We start from the raw sequence: 19979 nt of genomic DNA, 5'->3' as shown, positions 1-19979 counted from the left end.
TCAAAATTCTAACTTAAGGTGATGAGAAAGCAAAATTCAACCAATTATGAACACTGCTCTTTCAGCAACAGCCCCCAAGGAACAGGAAGTCAAATAGGGAATGGGCTGCGAGATCCTCTTGGTGACCTCACATACCAGGCCTCTGCCTCTAGAGTGGGCAGAAGGATGAGATGGGGATGCCCTCTGCCCAAAGGTTTGTGCCAAGGAAGGCAGCTTTCACTCCTAGGAGCCTGTGCCATTGAGAGGAAAAACAAAGCCAATTCTTCCTACAGGTGATCTGAGAATGCCATGGCCAGCCTCAGTGGGAATGAGGGGTTTGGTCACGGGGGTACCACTGCGCCCTGGGACTTACGTGTGAAAAGGCCCCATTTCCTCACTCTTTCCCCAATATCCCCACCTCACTTCTCGCACCAGCCCAACAAAGCTCAGGGACCTGCTATCTTGCCCTTGGACAGAACAGGAGAGGTCCAAGATTTTCTCACCTTTGTACTGGGCTGGGGGCTCTGGCTCTTCATCATCCTGATCCTGCCAAAGCTTGAGTTTTCGGGCTTTTTTCTGCGAACAGAGAGGAAGATAAGCAGACCAGGAACCCACCACAAGGGTCCTGGGGTCTCTCGTCTGTCAGTCAGCAAGTGCTTCCTCTCCACTGCTGACATGCCAGGCCCTGGGCTAAGCACTAAAGATACAGAGAAAGGAAAACCACAGTCTTCAGGAGCCCACGGGGGACCAGCATGTAAACAATCATGTAACATATGAGATCTACACAAAGAAAAGATGAGGCACCCTCAGAGGGGGAGCATGAGGGAGGGGAGGGCGGCTTCCAGAGCAGTGGTTCCCAATCTTTGAGCTTTGATCCCAGAAATAAGTGAACAGACATTCTTCAGAGGGCACACATGTACACACACGCACGCATACATGCATGCACACATCCTTTTTCACATGTTATATAAACCATCGTGATCAACCAATTCACCAGTGTGGCTGAGCACCAGGCAGGCACACTCCCCAGCACCCCTGCATGCGCACCGGGCTCTAGGAAAGCTCTAGAACGACACCACAAAGGGGCCTCCTGCTCCTAGAGCACAGATTTGGAGTTTTGTCCTCTGCCTCTAGCTCCTAAAGGGACAGAGGGCCACCTCTACCCCTCTGAAAATACACCAGGGCCCCCAGTTCACCTGTCCCTCCACCCCGATGCTAGGAAACGGAAGCAGCAGGGTATTCAGAGGAATGGGCACCGATTGGGAGTCAGGGGGCCTGGGGTCTGAATCCAGGCACAATTCCACCCTCTCGGCATAGCGGCCTTGGAGGAATTGACAGCCATAAAATGCTAAGCGTGCCTGCCACCCCAATGTTTGGGACTGAAGAAGCTTTTAGACAGTGCAAGCTGATCCAGCTGCAGACAACTTCTCGCCGTGCCAAGTGCAGGCAGGAGACCCAAGGTGCCCCCATCACAATGGCAGTGACACTCACACTCGAGACGTGCACTTCTTGCTTGAGGTCGGTCATCTCCTCGGCTGCACCTGGGGCCAAAGAACAAACGGCACCTCGGTGCTGGGGCTGCCCTGACGTCTGACGTGGCTGTGCACTGCCCCCCTCCCCCCTCCCTCTCCTCTCCCTCCTGCTCCAAGGTAAGGAGACGGGACAGGACAGCACTGGGCAGCCACCTTCAGGAGGCGTTCCAGTCGCTCTTCCACACACCTTTTGTGCCCTCTTCCTCCTCTTGTTCTTCCTCCTCCAGGATGATCAGGCGCCCGTCTGCACTGAGTTTGAAGTCATGGTCCTTCCTCTTTGGGTTCACGCCAGGCTGCGTGGCTTAGGAGAGAGGGTGTACAGGAGGGGAGGCATGAGGAGAGAACAACCCACAGACACAAGATGTCTCTTCCCGGCATCACACCTTCACCTGCCCCCCGGGTGCTCCACCTCTACAGAAGGGCTCTACAAGGTCCCCAGAACAGCGTCTGCCCAGGTCTGGGAAGTGAAGGGGGCTAGACAGGGAGGCGCCCCCACACAAGGACCACCCTCTAACCCCCATGGCAGGCAGGCCTTCTTCTCCTTACCTAGGACTCGCTGGGACACCTTGGGATCCAGGAAGTTGAGGGGTTCATCCCCACCACCCTCTTTCAGCCAAGCCCTGCTCCTCTGTCGTGCCAGCTTCTTCTGATCCTTGCCCCTGGCTGCCTTCTCGGTCTCCTCCTCGTCCTCCGAGTCAGCCAAAATCTCTTCAATGCTAGACAGAGAGGGAAGGAAGGATATGCCCTGTCCCCCGCCTAGAGCTGGCAACAATGTCCCAGGCAGGAGAGCTGGGTCTGGGTGTGGGCTTACCTGTCTCCTCTGGCCTGAGGAGAGCCATCTTCCTCTTCCACGGACACCTGCTGCAAGGCCCGCTGCTTCTTGGACCGCGCCTCCGCCTTGCGGATGTTCACCAAGACTCTGTGGTAGTCCTCGGGGAGCAACCCCTTCACCAGCTCAAATCTAAGGTGCGAAGGAAGGCAGGCCAGTCAGTGTCTCCCCCCCACCCCGGAGCAGAACCACGCCTGCTCCCTGGCCCCAGGAGATGGGGGCAGTGAGTCTGGGCTCAAGAGACAAGGCGCTTCCACGTCCATCTCACTGCCTCCCAACTCCCCCCTTCAGTCCCTCCTTCCGGCCCAGCTGTCCTCACTGACCCAAACTTGCGGATCAATTTAGTAAACAGGTTCCTGAGCTTCATTCGGAAATGGCGGCGCATATCATCGGTTAGGCTCCCGATGGCTTCCATCTGTTAGGGTGGGAACACGAAGTCACCTTCAGGGCAGACAGCAGGTCAAGAGGCTGCCTCTGACCAAAGCAGCTAAGACTGCAAGCAGACGGTTCTGATTCTCAGACCCTGACTTGGTGGCCCTACTAATGGTGCCCTTTAACTGCTGTTACACACCCATCATAAGCAGGCACTACTGAGCACAACCTGCTGCCTCGGTTGGCTTGTAACAGACCTGACGGCACCCTCCAAGTTCTCTATCCCTTCTCCCTAGCAAGCACAAGACCCCCCTCCTCCATGAAGCTGCCCTGACTGCTCTAGCCCAGTCATCTGGTCCTTCCTGGACCATCCACTGGGTTTTAAGTTCCATATCACACTGCGCTTGATTCCACTGTACAGATCACCCCTGTCTCTTCTGCAGCCCTCACACAATGCTGGGCACACAATGCTCACCTAGTAGGGACCTGATGAACTGACTTGACTTGGCAAGGGTCCAGAGAGAGGACAAGTAGGTAAATGAAGTCCGTACAGAAAGAGCTCTGAGCTAGAGGTCAACAAGAACCAGAGTTCTAGGCCTGTGATCCCAGCTAAGTCATTCAACCAGGACTGTAGGCCTGCCACACCCATCTATAAGATGAGAGGATCCATCTGTTCTGAGCCTAACATTGCCATCCTATGACAAAATGGGGGACATGAGATGCCTGAGGAAGGCAGGGCTGTCCAGGGACCAAACGGAGGATGATTCTTCTGAACCTTCTCCAGTACCGGTAGGTGACACCCAGGGCAACGTCCTGGTGCCAGGCAGAACAGGAGAGTGGCCCACGTCGTCCCTTGGGGAGCGTACAGGCAGGCCAGGACCCCAAGGCTTGGTTATGGCTCGCCCAAGCCACACCACCATGACGCCTAGGCTGGCACTTACCATGAGCTGCAGGTGCCTGGCCAGATGGGTCACGTCCATGACCAGCAGCACCACTTTTAGGAAGCCCAGGGCAGACTTGACCACATCGCGGGTACGGGAGGCCAGAAGCAGGCACACGTTTTTCAGCAACTGCTCTATGGTGTCTGTTCCCATCAGACCTGCACCAAAGGTCCCCATCTACACGTCAGTGATCCTTCCCCCTCCCCATCCACCACCTCCTCTGCCACGGGGAGGATGGAGAGAGGAAAATATGAACCACTGGGAGACACAACAGTCAGAAGCCCAGCTCATTCTGAATGAGGCGGAGGGGAGAGAACTTGGTGTTGCTACCATCCAGGTCACTGAGATATAAATCACATTCTACCCACCTCCTCCCTTTCCTTGTTTCTACCTGCTCTCCCCCTCAGCAGTACCCTGTAGAAAGAACAGCCCTTACCTTTGAACTCAAAGAGGAGGTGGGTGAGGGCCAGGACGCTGCAGCTGATCATGGTGACGGAGCCTGCGAGGCCAGGATAGATCAGGAGCAGGTACCTCTGCAAAGCAGCTGCGACAACAGAAACCAGAGTGGGATCATCGTCCACGTGAGGCCAGACTTTTCTCCTTCCTGTCCAGGTCTCACAATGGACCAAGAGGCAAACCTCTGTGTGAAGGAACGGTGATTGTAAAACAGTGGCCTCAGACTAGGGAGGCCATCAGTTCTGGCCTCTGGGCTCGGTGGGACCAGCGTGAAGAGGAAGCCTCCCGTTCTTCATCTTCCAGGACAGCCCAAAGCTCAGCTGAGCATCCAGAACAACATCCAAGGAAAACAAAGATGCTTCTGAGACCCGCTCCCCGCTAAGCCAATGAGCCCAGACCCTCCACACACTGACAGGGCCCTGCTCACCTTCTTGGTCAGAGTCAAACCGAAGGAAAGCACGCCCCATCTCCGCCAGCAGCACAAAGGCATTCTTCCGAGCTCCCACTGACACTTCCTTGGTGCACAGAATCACCTGCAGCAGACCACCCGGGTCACCCATGGCGACCATAGCTCTTTGGGCTTCCCTACGTGAAATGACCAGGCAGCTGGCGCCTGTGGGAGCCCGTGAGAGTGGGCCTGGCCTCTGCTGGCCCACGCTCCAGGGTCACCCCTCCCCACAATTCTTCACGGCCCTACCTCAGGAACCAGGGCAGTGATAAACTCCTCGTGCTCCGCCGTCAGTTTCTTCATGATATGAATCAGGCACTTCAAACGGGGCTAGAGGAAAGAAGGCAATTGAGCAGGGTATCTGGCTTTGCCCCCCCCCCATTCCCGTACAATGGCCCCAAGCTGGTCCTCTTGTACGAGTGGTCCTCTGCCCTACCCCTAATGAGCCCTGTCCCTTCCCACCTCTGCCACAGCCCCCACGCTTCTCACCCTCTTGGCTGGGGAGGCAGTACTCCGAAGGGAGTCCAGGAGGGTTTTCTTCAGGTCTCCCAGGTGGTTCTGAACAAAGCATTCTCCAGGACCTTCCGTGCTGGCACACACTTCCTCCAGCACCCTGTAGGCCTTTTTTTGCATGGTGTGCTCCTTACTCTAAGTAGAAAAGATGGGCAGGTCAGGAATAAGGAACATTTACCAGTTTGTTCAGATATTCCCCAACTGCAGAACTATAACACATGAATAATGGAATATTACTGGGCCATAAGGAATGTCAGATACCATGAAGTCAGAGACACTGCAGAAGACCAGTATGGAGTAATGCAGAATAAAGAAAGCAGAACCAAAAAAATTCTATCAAATTACTACAATATTAGAAGATAAAAAGATAACACAAGACAAGAAAACGTGCGTCAAATACAACAGACAATATTAGAACCATACCACCAAAGTTCTTCCTCTCTGTTAACTATCAGTGGCTGTTAAGTGACACTATCAGCTGCAATCACAGTACTTGGAAGTTTATTATTACTATTGTCAAGAACCGTACTTTTTTTTTTAATTCTTATTTTTAGGTAATTGGGGTTAAGTGACTTGCCCAGGGTCATACAGCTAGTGTCAAGTGTTTGGTCTGAGGCTGGATTTGAACTCAGGTCCTCCTGACTTTAGGGCTGGTGCTCTATCCACTGCACCTCCTAGCTGTCCCCAAGAAACATATTTTTTAGGGGAATTTAAGTGTTGCAAATGTCTGTGTGAAAATACAGTGCAAAAGTCAGACTTCATGATGCCTCCACAACACAATTTAATTTTGGTGCTCCCTTCCTTCCCATGGGAATCCCTCATCTCTCAAGACTCAGGCACAGTCAGGTGGTTCCTGCGCCTCAGCCCCTCCCCAAGCCTGGTCAGGGGCTCCTGTGCCTCATCCCTTCTAGCCCTGCCATCTTCCAGAAAGCAGGCCCCTGCAGAAGCTCACCTCTAGATAGGGACAGATTGTATAGTACAGCTTACTGATAGACACTTCATCAGCATGGGGTGCCATGGCCACAATCAAGTCCAGGATAGAATGTCTGTTTAGGCAGAAAAAGACACAGTCAGTGTGTAGGGTTCAATGTGAGGCTAGCTGGGGTAGTGGCAGAGGGAGGGAAGGAACATGATCTGTGGCCACCTGGCGGTGTTGATATGTCCTGGCTCCCCAACCCAAGCAGCCCTGCCTCACAACCCTGAGGGCTCCACAGAAAAGAGCCTCCTCTGGCTTCCATGTCTCGGAGGCCCTGAAGAAGGAGATATGTACCTATCCACCACAGACCAGGAAACAGAACACCTTCCAGCCCATTTACCTGGTAAAGTCCGAGCTGGCAGGATCAAGCACCTTCTCACTGGCTTTCTCCAGGAACCCATTCACCAGCTGCAGAGCCATGGAGGAATGTAATACTGAGAAGCCAGGGTCCCCACAACCCATCCCTCAGCCCCCATTCTAGCCATGAACCCTGAGATGATCTACCTGCAACCTATACCCCAAGGGCTTTGGAAGCAGAAAACCACTCAGAACCTAGCCCAGCGATGCCCACATGGAGCCCCAAGCCCTGGCAGGGCCCCAAGGGGTGAAAACAGCCCCAGACTTCTGAACTGGCCTCACTCCAACCAGCGAGCCCCAACCCTTGGGCACTGCCCTCTTCTCTTTCCTCTAGCCCACCCACCCATGCCTCCAAGGTCCTTCAGCCCTAGCTCACCTCTGTCTCCGTGACAGTGAGGTAAGTTTTAATGGTGTCTAGCACGGCTCGCCGGGGAGCTGTGCTTTCCCCATCCACCAGAGGCTGCCCGTACACATTAAACAGTATCGGCAGAAAGTTCTTGGCAAAGCGCCTCACTTCAGCACGGTCCACTTCTGCTCCAGGGACCACCGAGCACAAAAAGGGGATAGAATAAGCTTCATTAACCTCAGACACCCATTGCATTGGAGCCCTGAGGTCCCTCCCACATAAGCCAAGGTCTTCTCCTTCAGATGGTGACACTGTAGAAACAGAGCAAACAGCCAGGGCGGGCTGGAAGGCCAGGAGCCCTTAATGCTCCTGGAAAGCAGGGACATGCATGAACACTGAGCTATGCTCAGCCTGACGGCCAGTCCCTTCCCCTTTTCCCTTAAAAAAGGACACTCTTTGGGGGAGAAGGGCAGAAGGGAGCTTCCTGGGAAGACAGGTCAGCCTAAGCCACTGGCTTTGGAGAGGCAGAAACCATACCTGCCTGACAACCCCTGGTGATCAGCGTGCGCAGTGCCTGGCACACCGTAAGCCGCAGATCCGGGCGCTCGCTGATGGCTGCACCCAGAGTCCTTGCAATTCCTCTGAAGGAGGCAGCCACGTCAGTGGGCTTGGTACAGAATCCAGGCAGCAGGGTCCATATCTGGAGAGGGCAGGAAGAGAAATGGTGTCACCACGGGAGTGGCTCCTCTCACTTCCCAGGCCCCCAGCCCCAGCCATGGAGGACTGTTTGCATCTCACCTGCCACTGAAGGGTGTCATAGATTTTGGACTCCATGGTCCTCCCCTCCTGGGCCAGTTCTGTAGCTAGAGCAGCAGAAACAAGATGTGTGATCCTGGCTGGCCCTTCCAAACCCACTGGATAACCAAACCCGCCTCTCAGAGAGAGGTCGTTACCTCTGTTCTTCAGCGTAGCTGCCAGGGGCAAGAAGTAGCTTGTGAAGAAGCCCAGATGCGTGTGATGGACATGATCACGAATGACGGGCAGCAGCCAGCTGCGAGGGAAATCCAAGCTCTCTCTGGAGAGAGAAAGACACCATCCCTCAACTACATGAAACTGACGGCCAGGCAGCTGGCAGAAAATGGAACAGGTACCCGGGTCACTGCCATGGCCAATGTCCAGCGTTAGCTACTACTGCTCTGAACAGCATGGAGGGAAAGGACACTAGGATGCCTTTAGGAAGAGACAAGATCTTCCCGGCTGGGGACGGATCCATCCCCCACAGAGGGAGTGCCCCGCTTCGAGTCACCCTCTCTTACTTCCAAGGGCCATACTTACTCAAAGCCATCAATCTCCAACGGCACAGCTTGAAGCACAACCTCAGGGCCCATGCTGGTCACTGCGGCTCCCACGGCGTGGTCCAGAGCCAGTTTGTGAGGGAAGTGTGGGGACGAGCGTAAGTCGCAGAGGGATTGGAGGCACTTGAGAAAGAGGTAAAATACAGAGAAAAGACCTGTCACAAAGACCATCGAGAGAAGCCTGCTCCAGCAGCTGAGAAGTGGGTCACCACCATGCCTGCTCCTACTCTCGGCCAGATGCCGCCCACCTGTGCCACAGGCATCTGCGAGGGGCTCTGCTGCCCACTAGCTTCCTGCTTTTCTTTCAATTGGTGTTTTACCAATAGGCTGCCCTCCGATAACTGGAATGGCCTAGAACAGGGGTAAGGAACCTGTGATCTGGAAGCGACATGTGGCCCTCTAGGTCCTCAAGTGCAGCCCTCTGACTGAATCCTAACTTCACGAACAAATCCCCTTAATAAAAGGATTTGCTCTGTAAAACCTGGACTCAGTCAAAAGGCCACATCCAAGCACCTAGAGGGCCACATGTGACTTTGAGGCCCACCCCTAGCCTAGAACAATACTACATACCTTAAAAAACTCAACCCTATGATTCCCCAGAAAAGTCGCCCCCTGTAAGAAGCCCTCAGGGGCCAGGTTCCTATGACTCTTACATGGTTTTTCTGCAGTTTCCCTAAACTCCAATGACATGAGGTAGACTGGTGGCAGTCAAGGTCCCTAGCCAAGCTAGCTAAGGAGTCTCCATTACTCAAGGGACTTCCTTAAGAACTGTTTTCTGAAATGTCAAAGCCCTCAGGTCAAGAACCCGAAGCCAAGATGACCAAGCAGACCTCTATCTCTTCTCCCTTTCTGTCCTCGTTACAAGAACAGATGACCCAAGCCTCCCTACCTCTACACAGAACTAACACATGGCACCCCCAGACCAAGCCCTCCCAGCCTGCACCCAGCCAACTCACCCTCCTCATTATAAGGTGAGCCTGCTTCCCACAAGTCTCAAAGAAGCTACGGAGCAGTTGCAACACCAAGTCCCACACCGCATGAAACTTGTACGTCAGGCCTTCTTCCACAGCCCTGCCAAGGAGTAAGCGCCTTGTCAGGTAAGACCTCAACGCATCAAGCAAGTGATGTAACCAGACACTGCTGGTCTGGACGGAGTCACAGTGCCCAAGAAATGGGGCCGAGCAGGAGACACCATCGGAGAGTAAGGCCACAGCATCCCTCCTGCCCCAACAACTCACGTGCAGTCTTCTTTACCTGTTCTGCTCTGTATATGGAAATGCCCACTTTATTTAAGGTTAAGTTCAGAATTTAAAAAAACAAGAAGAGGCTATGTTCTGATTTCCAAAGCCTGTTCATAGAAAGGTCTGGGGTCAATGGCTTTCCTGACAGACTGTCTTAGCAAACGTGGCATCCTTCCTAGAGAAACCAGACTTAGGTCAAACCCTCTGAAAGATCAAATCAAAAGGAGGAAAGAAGAACACTCAGGAAAAACCTTAATGTAAATCAATCTCAGAGAAGCCAGCTAAATAAGCAGAAGAGATTCTGAGGACCCTAAGCCTTGAAATGAAACATACCAAGTATCCCAATGTTCTGGGTTCCTCCCTCTTTTGCCAATTTCTGGCCAGGGCAGTGAAGGAAGAGGGAGAATGGCTGGCATGGCTGCATGTACCATCATTTAATGCTGGGAAAAGGGAGGGAGATGTGATAAAGGGACAGATCCATGGCTGGGGACTGGTGAAAGTTTGTACCCCATCCAAACACTCTCAGAACAGCCCTGCAGCTTCACAGCCAAGACATGCATTGAAAAAAAGCTTCTCTACAGAACATCCCTGTGCCCTCGGGTGACTCCATTTCACTCTGTGTTCTCACCTGAACATCCTGGCAACGTAGAGGGGGGCCCCAGAGGCAGAAGAGGACACCGGGCCAATGTCAGCCATATGGGGAGCAAGACACTCTGTGAGAAGCACCTGGAGAGGGGGAGTCAAGGTATCAGTCGGCAGACATCTGTGACCAATAATCCCTGTCCACACAACATGCCTGCCCTCCTTCAGGGGCAAACCACCCATCCTGATGTTTCCAGGGGGTCCAACTTAGAGGCAGAAAGATCAAGTGTGAGTGATGGGTGATTAACAATAGAAAGGATGCAATATCCCTCACAGCCTGGCTTTCACGACACATGACACTACGGCTATGAACTACACCAATGTGGGGAGAGGGCTCTGCGTCACAGGTATCACAGACCCCCCCCCCGGTCAGCAGCACCCAGATAAGAATACCTCGAGGCTCTGGGTGGCAGCTGTCGCCACCTGTGCATGTGGTGAAAGAAGACAGTTCATCGCGGCCCCAAAAAATCGAGGTAAATGTCCCATTCCAAGGTCTCGCTGCAACCTGAAAAGACAAAGTTTCAATGTTTCTGGGCTCCAAGGGTTATGAAACTAAGGCTGGAACTTCCTAAGCAAGCAAAAAAGAATCAGAGCACTAGAAGAAAACTCAAGAAGTTTTCTAGTCTAATTTAATACCCTTTCCTTCTTTTCCCCTTCTGTTGAATACTTTAAAAAAATTTCCATTTCCAGCACTTTTCCTTAAGGGTGGGCATGAAGAATAAGGACAGAATCACATAATTTGACACCTGGAAGGGACCTTTCCTTTCACAAAGACGAAGAAACGGTGATGTCCACAGGAGACGTGACTTTGTCAAAGGGCCCAGGAAGGTGCAGAACACCGTCTAGGGCCTTTTCCACTGTCCCATCCTAAGCTGACTCTCCATTTCCTCAAGAGATTTAAGCGGGGAAGGAGCATGACACAGACAAAATGAGATCTGGTGATCTACCCCTTCCCCTTTAACTACTGGAAAAGACTTAGTTTTCATTTTAGGAAAAGGCTCCAGCTTTAGCTCACTGGTCTTTTTTGCCTCGCCCTCCTCCCCCTCTCCTCTGGAGGAAGCATGCCTGGATAGACGCCCCAGGGCCTACCTGACCAGGTTAGCATGGGCCTTCTCCATGACTGTAAGCCAAGTGAGCAGAGGCTGTAAGTCATTCTCACTGGGAATGTAGTCATACAGAGCCTAGAGACAGCAAGAAGAGAGTAAAACCAGGCCAATAATCCTATGAGCCCAAATTCATACCACTAGGTGAAATGGCCACACCAAACTAAGCCTTCTTCCCCTGAGCCTCCAGCCGCCCTTCTCAAGCATAGGGATGAACCAAAGCAGACCGAGGGCCTGCTGAAGGCAATCTGGGCCTATTCTAGACCTTTACTAGGTCTGGTCAAGTACCAGCTGGCCACTAGGCAGAGAAGGTTTCACAATTAGGTTGTACAAATGTTAGTCTCAGGAAACCAGATCTGAATAACAGTAATGGATTGCATTTATTTATCTTTTATCTATGTTATTCATTTAAAAGCTTTTCCATTAAAAAGCTTAACTTTAAATTTTGCCTTGGTTTGCAAAAATAAACTTTATTTTAAAATATTTTTATGCACATTGTTACAGATATCCTGAGGGAAGTCCTCTAATAGGAACCCTACATCTCTAACTCCTGGTACAGTCTGAAGTTAATACTGCCACAACCTCTTAGAAGATATTTGGGTTCTTCCAGGGATTGCAGTGTTTTTTAATGAAGTTAAAAATTTAATATGCCTATTGAATATGCCATAATGAATTCTATGAGGCAGTGACTGCAAAATCACATTCAGGAGGATCACTGGCATTTATTTATTTATTTCATCTGAAGGTCTCTTAACCAGGCTGGATACTCTGTTCCCTTAGTAAAACACGCTGCCCACATTTCTCTCCAAAGGGCTCTTTCTGGTCTTCTGAGGACACCAGAGCATCCCTCATACCACAAGGTTGGCCCTGACTGTTTCAAGGACACCCTGTACCTTCTCTGGTCCATGAGGCCAAGCCCTGTTCCCCTCCTCAAAAGGGCAGGGGAAAGTTTGTGTTGCCTTGTCTGCCAGCCAAGTGTGCCTTTCATTCTTCAGGGCTTACAGTCCCTCCACCCCCTACAGCAAGCCTTTCCTGTCCTCAATGATGGGCTAAGCAGGCCTCCCTCTCTGCACAACCCTTTCAGAGTGACAGCACTCCTATTACCCTCCTCATCCAGCCCCCTCCTCAAAGGCAATAACCCAACACCAAAACCGCCTCCCCAGAGCCTCACCGTGATAATCTGGGCATTGAGTTCCGCCGAAAGGATGCCAGGACTGGGTTTGGCATGGAAGAGACTGTGAAAAGCTTGCATGGCACAGGCGGTCACCAACTGGGGAGGACACATAGGCTCAGTTTCCAATAGTCAGGGACTACTGAGAAACAGGCAATACAGGAAGAGTGAGAGGTGGACAGGCAAGCAGAGCCCAGGCACTGAGCCAGACCCTTACCCCAACTAGCAGGCCCTGATGTTCAGGCCAACAACATAGAATATGGGCACATCAATGGGACCAGCGCCCTGGGTCCCCCCGAGATATTTTCTTCAGAGATATAGGAAGTCACTATAACAGCATGCAGCTGGGTAACAGGGGTACTTTTTTTTTGGGGGGGGGGCGCGCCAATTGGGGTTAAGTGACTTGCCCAGAGTCAAGCAGCTAGTGAATGTTATGTGTCTGAACTCAAGTCCTCTTGACTCCAGGGCCGGTGCTCTATTCACTGAGCCACCTAGCTACCCCTAACAAGGACATTTATGGCATTTTGCCATCACAAGCCTAACTTTTCCAATATTCTCGGGTCTCAGATTAAGAGATGAGAGAAATCAGCTTGAATTCTATAATCAGAAGAGAGGGGGGCCTCAAGGTTGTTGAGTTTGCACACCACTGTGAGCAAGAACTCTGACTGTGAAGCAGAATCCCAAAATCTCAGACCTGAAAGGACCCAGAGCTGCTGAACCAGAATCATCCCTCAGCATCCCACAGTGGCCACGGAGCCTCTGTCTGACTACCTCCACAAGGCAGGTCGTTCCACTTCTGAATGACTATTACATGAAGCCTAAGTTTGCCTTGCTACTTATACCCATTACTCTGAGCCCCTCTCTCTGGGGCCAAAAAGAAGTCTAATTCCTTCCCACAATTTAAACACTTGAATATAGCCATCCCATCCCACTGCCATCTCTTCCATCCCCAGGCAGGACGCTCTCAGAATTCCTTCAGTTGAACCTTCTCTGAGACAACTTTCCAGGCCCTTCACCGTCTTGGACAAGAAGCCAAAGATCAGAACCAGGGGCTCCTGAGGGAACTCCACCTGCCCGGTCCTTCTGCCACCCTCACTAGCCCCTGACCTGGCCCACCCTGGCTGGGAGTTCTCGTCTTACCACGTGGCTGAGAGTCATGATCCTCAGCAAAGTCTCACTGCAACTCTTCACCGTGCCCACCGGGAAACATGGCAGCAGCTCAGAAAGCAGCGTGAGCACGTGCAGGGTCGTGGTGGCCTCCCTGGAACCTGGCAGAGAAGCAGGAGCATGAGACCCGCTTCCCCTTCCCCCCCGCCCCGCCCCATCTCCCACTCTGCTCAGGTCACTCTCCCTCGGTTCCCTGAACCCAAGCAGACAGGTGACACAAGGTGCCAGGGACGGCACTGCCGTGTTCCTAGATTCAGTTGCTCTACCTCCAGACTTCTCAATCTCCTGGATACAGAATTTAGCAGTGGAGAGAGCAGCTGGGTGATGCGTGGGGGGCTTATCTCCAAAGAGGAACTCACTGCCCTTGATGACAGAGCACACCCCATGCTGGGCTGCCTTCCGGACCTGTAAAACAAGAACAAGGTACAGGAGGCCAGGTTAGTGCCCGGCTGGCACCCTAAAGGGGCAGCATCAGCCAATGAGGATCTGAGCGTTTCTACAGGTGTTCTGTACTGTGCTCTATAAAGAAGACCATGAAACACATGGTCCTTGCCTTCAAGGAGCTAGCAAGCCATGGGGGGAGTCAAAAGTATCATTTATAAACTCAGAAGACAATCATAGGGTATGCTGTTACTCTAAGTACAAAAAGGATTCAGGGAAGGTGCATCCTTCCGGCAGAGACACTGTTTTAATCCTTCAGATCCTGCAGACATCTACAGTATTCCCACTGAACAACATTCTCACTTTTCCTACCACCCTGGTTTCAAGTGGGACTAGTCCTTTTGTGTATCCCTGGAGATTGCCTGGGTAATGCAATGGGGCCTGTCTGCCATGGACTGTGGTTCCACATCATAAAATTATATTGAACTGTTTCCCATACTTAGTTAAAAAAAGAAAACACCAAACAATTCAATTAAACATGACCCCCAAAGGAGGCTCTCAAGATGCAGGGAGAATCCTCTGTCACCCCCAATTCCAGTCAGACACTCCCAAGCACCAGTCTCATACATCTGAGACCAGGCGAGCAATGAGAGAATTCCCATATTGCCTCCTTCCAGCCCAGAGGCTCACCTTGGGTTTGGCATGGACAACAAAGCTCAGCAGCCCATGATAAACCTGTAGAGTGACAGGGTAGCTCCAGGCCATCAAGTCTTGCTTTCGTAGGAGGGTAGCCAGGCAGGAGAGGACCTTGTAAAGACACAGCAACATAAGCATCACCCACCCAGTCACACAGAAGAACACCCCAATACACACAGAGGGTCCTGCTCCAGGGCTCTTGAGAGAGCCTGAAAAGGAAAAGAACCTCTAAGCTTTCAATCCCAGAGAAACAAAGGATCCAAATCTTCCTTCTAAGTGCCACACCCCATCTCCACTTCCACATTATACAGCCTCCCCCTGACATCTCCTCAAGAGCAAAATCCCCTCCACAGAATGAATGGCAGCTGGAAAAAATCACCCATCGGAGTGCTGCTGTGGAACCAGAGCTGGCCTGAGTTGACAGAATGTCCATAAAAGCTTTAGAAGTATCAGAGAACTTCTTAATGAGCACGGGGCTGGGAACCCTATGGAGAAGAGAACACAGAACAGTGAACAAACCTTAGCTTATCCCTTTACAACTCCAAAATCCATTCTATTTATAATTTCTATAAAAATACAATCAACTAAATTTTATTAGCAACTACCTACATTTAAATAAATTTATTTCAGTAAATAAAGTAAAACAATTTTTCAGTCACACTAAGTGCCCACTGGATCTTAGCTTGTCCATTTTCATTAACTTTTCTTCTTACACACTTAGAATCAGTATAGACTACGTTTTGGAGTTTTTCCCCCTCACTTTGTAACACTCAAGTTCTTCCCCTATTTCTTTGTATCCCTCATATTTGTGGGTCTTAATTGCACTGCAGCAGTTCACTACATATATGTACCACAATTTATTTAAGCATCCTCTGTTAGCCATTTAGCTCATTTCCAGTTTCTGTAACGACATCCAATGCTACCAGGAACACTGTTTAACAAAGCTTTCTTTCCTTCTTTTTCTGGCTTTTGATAACTTTCGATGCATATTCCCCAGACTGGATTTATACGGTCAAATGGTGTGGGGCATGACCGTTTTTGTAACTTTTACTACATACTAACAGACTTTGCTGCAAAAAGATTCTGCTTGCTTCCAATTCCACCAGCAGTAAATGACTGGGCCTGTTTTTTCCACAGTGCCCCCTACAATGAGTTTTGTGAGCTTTATGACTGTTGCCAATTTGGTAAGGTGAAAGCTGCTAACTCAAAGTTGTTTGGATTTGTGTCTTCTTTGATTATTAATGAAGATGAGCATTCTTCTGAGCTATCAATAACAATTTTGTTCCTCTTTCAAAAACCGTCTAATCATATCCTTTGGCTATTTAATCAAGCTGGACCGGGAGTTATTGCAATGCCTTTTCCACTTCCTTAAATTTTAGTGTCAGGCTTTTAATCTGTCACATTTTATATTTTCCCTCAATACAATTTTCTTTATGGTTTTTTGTGCACAAATTTAATGTTGTCAAATACACCAATCTTGTTCTTAATTCTTTCAATTTGCTAAAATAAAAACTCATCTCCCCTCACAACTAATTATTGCATTCAATTTCAATTCATTTTTTAAATATTTATTTTGTTTCTCTATTATCCAGTTGGAAATCACTGGGGTGAACTGTAATCACTTTGCCACCTAAATGCCAATTATTTTTCCCCAAGGACATTTAGCTATTTTCATTCTGTTACTTCCTATATGCTTATCAAACCACTAATCTTATGTATATACTTAGCTGGATGCCTGGTGCATCTGTTCCATTCCAAAAAACTATTTCTGCTTTATTCTCTAATACCAGATAATTTTGATGATCACCTCTATGCCTAATTCTTCACTTAACTTTAGGATCCTTAGGGATATCAAAACTTAACTCTTCACTATCCCTCCCTCATTGCACAACAGCCTCATTTTTGGGAACCCAATCTTTACCCAAGTTACCAATATCCAACGTTCCTTAGACTAGAGTTCGAGTTACTCCTGGACTCCACACAGTATTTAACATTGTGATAGGAAAAGTCTTCATTTCATCTCTGCCTTATGCCTCTAGAAATCTGGAGATTAGGAAAGAAGCTTGTACTCACCGTTTCAAAACCAGATTCAGCAAATAAACCACAGCAGCTAGAGATTCTGTTGACTCCACGGCTTCCACTGTGGTCATCTGAGGAACAATAAAGAATAAAGTGAATGCGTGTACATATATATAGATAGATATAGATATAGATATCTATAGATATAGATAGATATAGATATAGATATAGATATAGATATAGATATAGATATAGATATAGATATAGATATAGGGTAAGGTAGAGCATGTGGTGAAGAGAAGGCCATCACATGCCCTATGTGTAGCATTTAACAGTCCTCAGTCTTTGAGAACTCCAGGGCCTAGTGGCATCCAAGGTTTGGGGAACAGAGAACATGGCAATTTTTACATAACCTGGCAAATGCCATCAAATCCACTGGATAATGCTGCCCTTCTTTGTTCTTACATCTCAAGATCTACGCTAGGCTTCACCTTTCAGACCTGTTCTATTAAGGAGTATATGGGACTCAGCTAGGGCTGAAACTACAGACGGGACTTATATTCCGTCACCCTCAACTCACCAGTGCAGCAAAGTACTCTGTTTCAGTCTCCTTCCCTCCCTGGGAACGAATCACTTCCGTGACAGCGGCCAGGACCGCACAGATCTAGAAGAGGGAGAAGGGATCTGTAAATCAGAAACCATCATCCCACCAAAAACTCCTCTCTCCTGGACAAAACAATTCTTTTTCCTTTCTAACAGTATTTTTTCCCTCTAATTACATGTCAAGACAATTTTTTAGTATTCCTTTTTACAAGATTTTGAGTTCCAAAATTTTCTCTCTCACCTTTCTGAAAATGAAAAGTAATTTAATATATATACAATAAAAAATGTATAAAACATATTGTGAAAGAAGAAACAGATCAAAAGGAAAAGAAACACAAAAAAGAATAAAGTGAAAAAATATGCTTCGATCTGCATTCAGAGCCCATCAGTTCTTTCTCTGGATGTGGATGGCATTTTCCTTTGTGAGTCCTTTGTACTTGTACTGGATCCCTGTGTTGCTGAGAAGAGCTGAGTCATTCATAGGTGATTATCACACAATGCTGTCAATACTATGTACAAGGATTTCCTGGCTCTGCTCATTTCACTTTGCATCAGTTCATACAGGTCTTTCCAGGTTTTTCTGAAAACTGCCTGTTCATCATTTCTTATTGCACAATAGCATTCCATTACATTCATATACCACAGCTTGTTCAACCATTTCCCAACTGATGGGCACCTCTTCAATTTCCAATATTTTTTCCTTGTAATCTTGTGTATTTTATTTTTATTTTTCAACATTCCATCCATAAGATTTTGAGTTTTAAACTTTCTCCCCCTCCCTCTCCTCCCCTCAAGAGGGTGTGCAATCTGATACAGGTTCTATTTATACATTCGTATTAAGCATATTTTCCCATCAGTCATAACATAAACAATAAAACTAATGGGAGGCACCACAAGAAAGATGCAGTAAGACAAAACAACAAAGGAAAAGGACAGCAAACAGTATGCTTCCTTCTGCATTCAGACTCCATAGTTCTTTCTCTACATGTGGAAAGCATTTTCCATTAAGAGTCTTTTGGAGTTGTCTTACTTCCTTGCACTGCTGAGAAGAGCCAAGTCTATCAAAGTCAGTCATCACACAGTGTGGCTGTTATTGTGTACAATGTTCTCTTGGTTCTGCTCATTTCATTCTGCATCAGTACATATAAATCTTTCCAAGTTTTTCTGCTCATCATTTCTTATGGCACAGCAGTATTCCATAACATTCATATACCACAACTTGTTCAGCCATTCTCCAATTGATGGGCATCCCCTCAATTTCCAATTTGCCACCACAATAAGAGCTGCTATAAATATTTTTGTACATGTGGTCCTTTTCCCATTTGTTTGATCTCTCTGGGATATAGCCCTAGAAGTGCTATTGCTGGGTCAAAGGGTATGCACAATTTTATAGCCCTTTGGGCATGGTTACAAATTGCTCTCCAGAATGGCTGGATCAGTTCACAACTCCACTAAGAATGCACTAGTGCTAGACAAATCAAATTGTAACCAAAGCCTAGCAAAATCAGTTTCAGAACTCAAACAAGCTAGATCTACACAACATCCTGAAACAAAGATCCTAAGACAGCCTACAACTCATACCTCCTTGTGAGCAGCCGAGGTGGACTCCCAAAAGCGCTGCACCTTGCTGAAGGTGACGTTGGTACAGTCAGAAAGGCCACTCAGGAAGGTGCCTGAAGATTTCTCAGAAAGCGTTGGGCCTGCTTCATTCTCCATGAGAGACTGAGCTTTCTCTCCCCTGGCCACAGGCAGAGGCCCAGCTTGCAGCTCATTATGCAATTTAAGAGCATCAATGGTTAGATCACTTTTTTCTGAGAAAAAGAAGCAAAGGGTTAATCCTCATAGGACAGAGGTCACTGGGCTTTCTCTAATCTCTGCCTCTCTATCTATATTCAGGTTTCTCATCCTAAAAATAAATTATTTTTTTCTCCAACTGCCCCCCCAAATTATTGGGTTTCTCCTCTTCACCAAACTCTCTCCAAGTGTGGCTCCATTTGCTGTCTCTATTTCCTTACTATTCATTTCTTCACCCCTACAACCTGACTTCTATCAACACTATCCTACTGAAAAGCTCTCAAGTCACTAATGAAAACAGCACTAAAGTCACTCTTGTCCTGACAAATCCAACTAGTCTTACTCCACTCTTCATCTCTCTTAAGCTCTCAGTAGCATCTTACTCTGCTCAACAATCCTTGCTGACAATTTGATTTGACTGTTCCTCTCCTAACTGGCTCCTCTTTCTTCCCAGATATCATAAATGCAGGCAATCCCCCAAATTCTGCCTATGCTCCCCATTTCTTTTTACACTCTCCTTCAGTAACCCAATCAACTCCGATGGCTTCAAAAACCACTTCTATCCAGCTATATCTCCATCCCCATCCTCTCATGGATCCTGCTTTTATAATAGCCTTTTAATAAGTCTCTACCTGGATGTCCCACATCATCGAAACACCTAAAATTCAAAGCTTTGCCTTCTTTGCAAACCAGCTGCTACAATTCCTGTTAATAAGGGAATCCCTACCCTTTAAGTCATCCAGGTTCCAGACCTAGGGATTATCCTTGAATTTTCCCCTCCTTAGCTAGCTATATCCAATCAAGTCACCAAGTCTTGACTAGTCTACCTCTACAGCATCTTTTGTATATATCCCCCTGTTACCGTGTCACTTCTTGCTTTTGTTCTGGGAATAGTAATGAAATCAACTCTACCATCCACAGAAAGGATGCTTCAAACAGTCACTCTAAGGCTTCACTCATCATCCCTGTGACTTCCCTGATCAAAACATCCCTCCTTGGCCCACTTCCCTGTATGTGATATCTTCCCCCATTAGAATGCAAGCCCTCTAAGAACCGCA

At 48.8% G+C, this 19979-nt stretch overlaps 1 protein-coding gene across 3 annotated transcripts in view; it reads right to left on the bottom strand.

Annotated features, from left to right (window-relative positions):
* The window catches only part of RRP12 (ribosomal RNA processing 12 homolog), a 28538-nt gene that overhangs the window by 6696 nt on the left and 1863 nt on the right, over positions 1-19979 (bottom strand). For all 3 annotated transcript variants that reach the window (XR_002326504.2, XR_002326505.2, XM_020996818.1), the window contains exons 2-31: positions 18709-18938; positions 17105-17188; positions 16579-16655; positions 14885-14990; positions 14500-14616; positions 13695-13833; positions 13402-13529; positions 12262-12360; positions 11077-11168; positions 10381-10492; positions 9974-10071; positions 9061-9175; positions 8085-8227; positions 7703-7824; positions 7548-7612; positions 7287-7449; positions 6780-6934; positions 6387-6454; positions 6023-6116; positions 5047-5205; positions 4807-4887; positions 4537-4642; positions 4090-4197; positions 3654-3811; positions 2664-2755; positions 2323-2472; positions 2058-2227; positions 1699-1812; positions 1471-1520; positions 483-555 (exon numbers count right to left, since the gene is read on the bottom strand). Coding sequence is in view for 1 of the 3 variants with exons in the window: in XM_020996818.1 (XP_020852477.1) it covers positions 483-555; positions 1471-1520; positions 1699-1812; positions 2058-2227; positions 2323-2472; positions 2664-2755; positions 3654-3811; positions 4090-4197; positions 4537-4642; positions 4807-4887; positions 5047-5205; positions 6023-6116; positions 6387-6454; positions 6780-6934; positions 7287-7449; positions 7548-7612; positions 7703-7824; positions 8085-8227; positions 9061-9175; positions 9974-10071; positions 10381-10492; positions 11077-11168; positions 12262-12360; positions 13402-13529; positions 13695-13833; positions 14500-14616; positions 14885-14990; positions 16579-16655; positions 17105-17188; positions 18709-18938 (3468 nt within the window). In the remaining 2 variants the exon portion in view is untranslated. The remainder of the gene's footprint in view (positions 1-482; positions 556-1470; positions 1521-1698; positions 1813-2057; positions 2228-2322; positions 2473-2663; positions 2756-3653; positions 3812-4089; positions 4198-4536; positions 4643-4806; positions 4888-5046; positions 5206-6022; positions 6117-6386; positions 6455-6779; positions 6935-7286; positions 7450-7547; positions 7613-7702; positions 7825-8084; positions 8228-9060; positions 9176-9973; positions 10072-10380; positions 10493-11076; positions 11169-12261; positions 12361-13401; positions 13530-13694; positions 13834-14499; positions 14617-14884; positions 14991-16578; positions 16656-17104; positions 17189-18708; positions 18939-19979) is intronic.

The sequence above is a fragment of the Phascolarctos cinereus genome, unplaced genomic scaffold, assembly GCF_003287225.1.
Source record: "Phascolarctos cinereus isolate Bilbo 61053 unplaced genomic scaffold, phaCin_HiC Scaffold_3;HRSCAF=262, whole genome shotgun sequence".
NCBI lineage: Eukaryota > Metazoa > Chordata > Mammalia > Diprotodontia > Phascolarctidae > Phascolarctos > Phascolarctos cinereus.
This window is presented reverse-complemented; position numbering and strand designations above follow the sequence as displayed.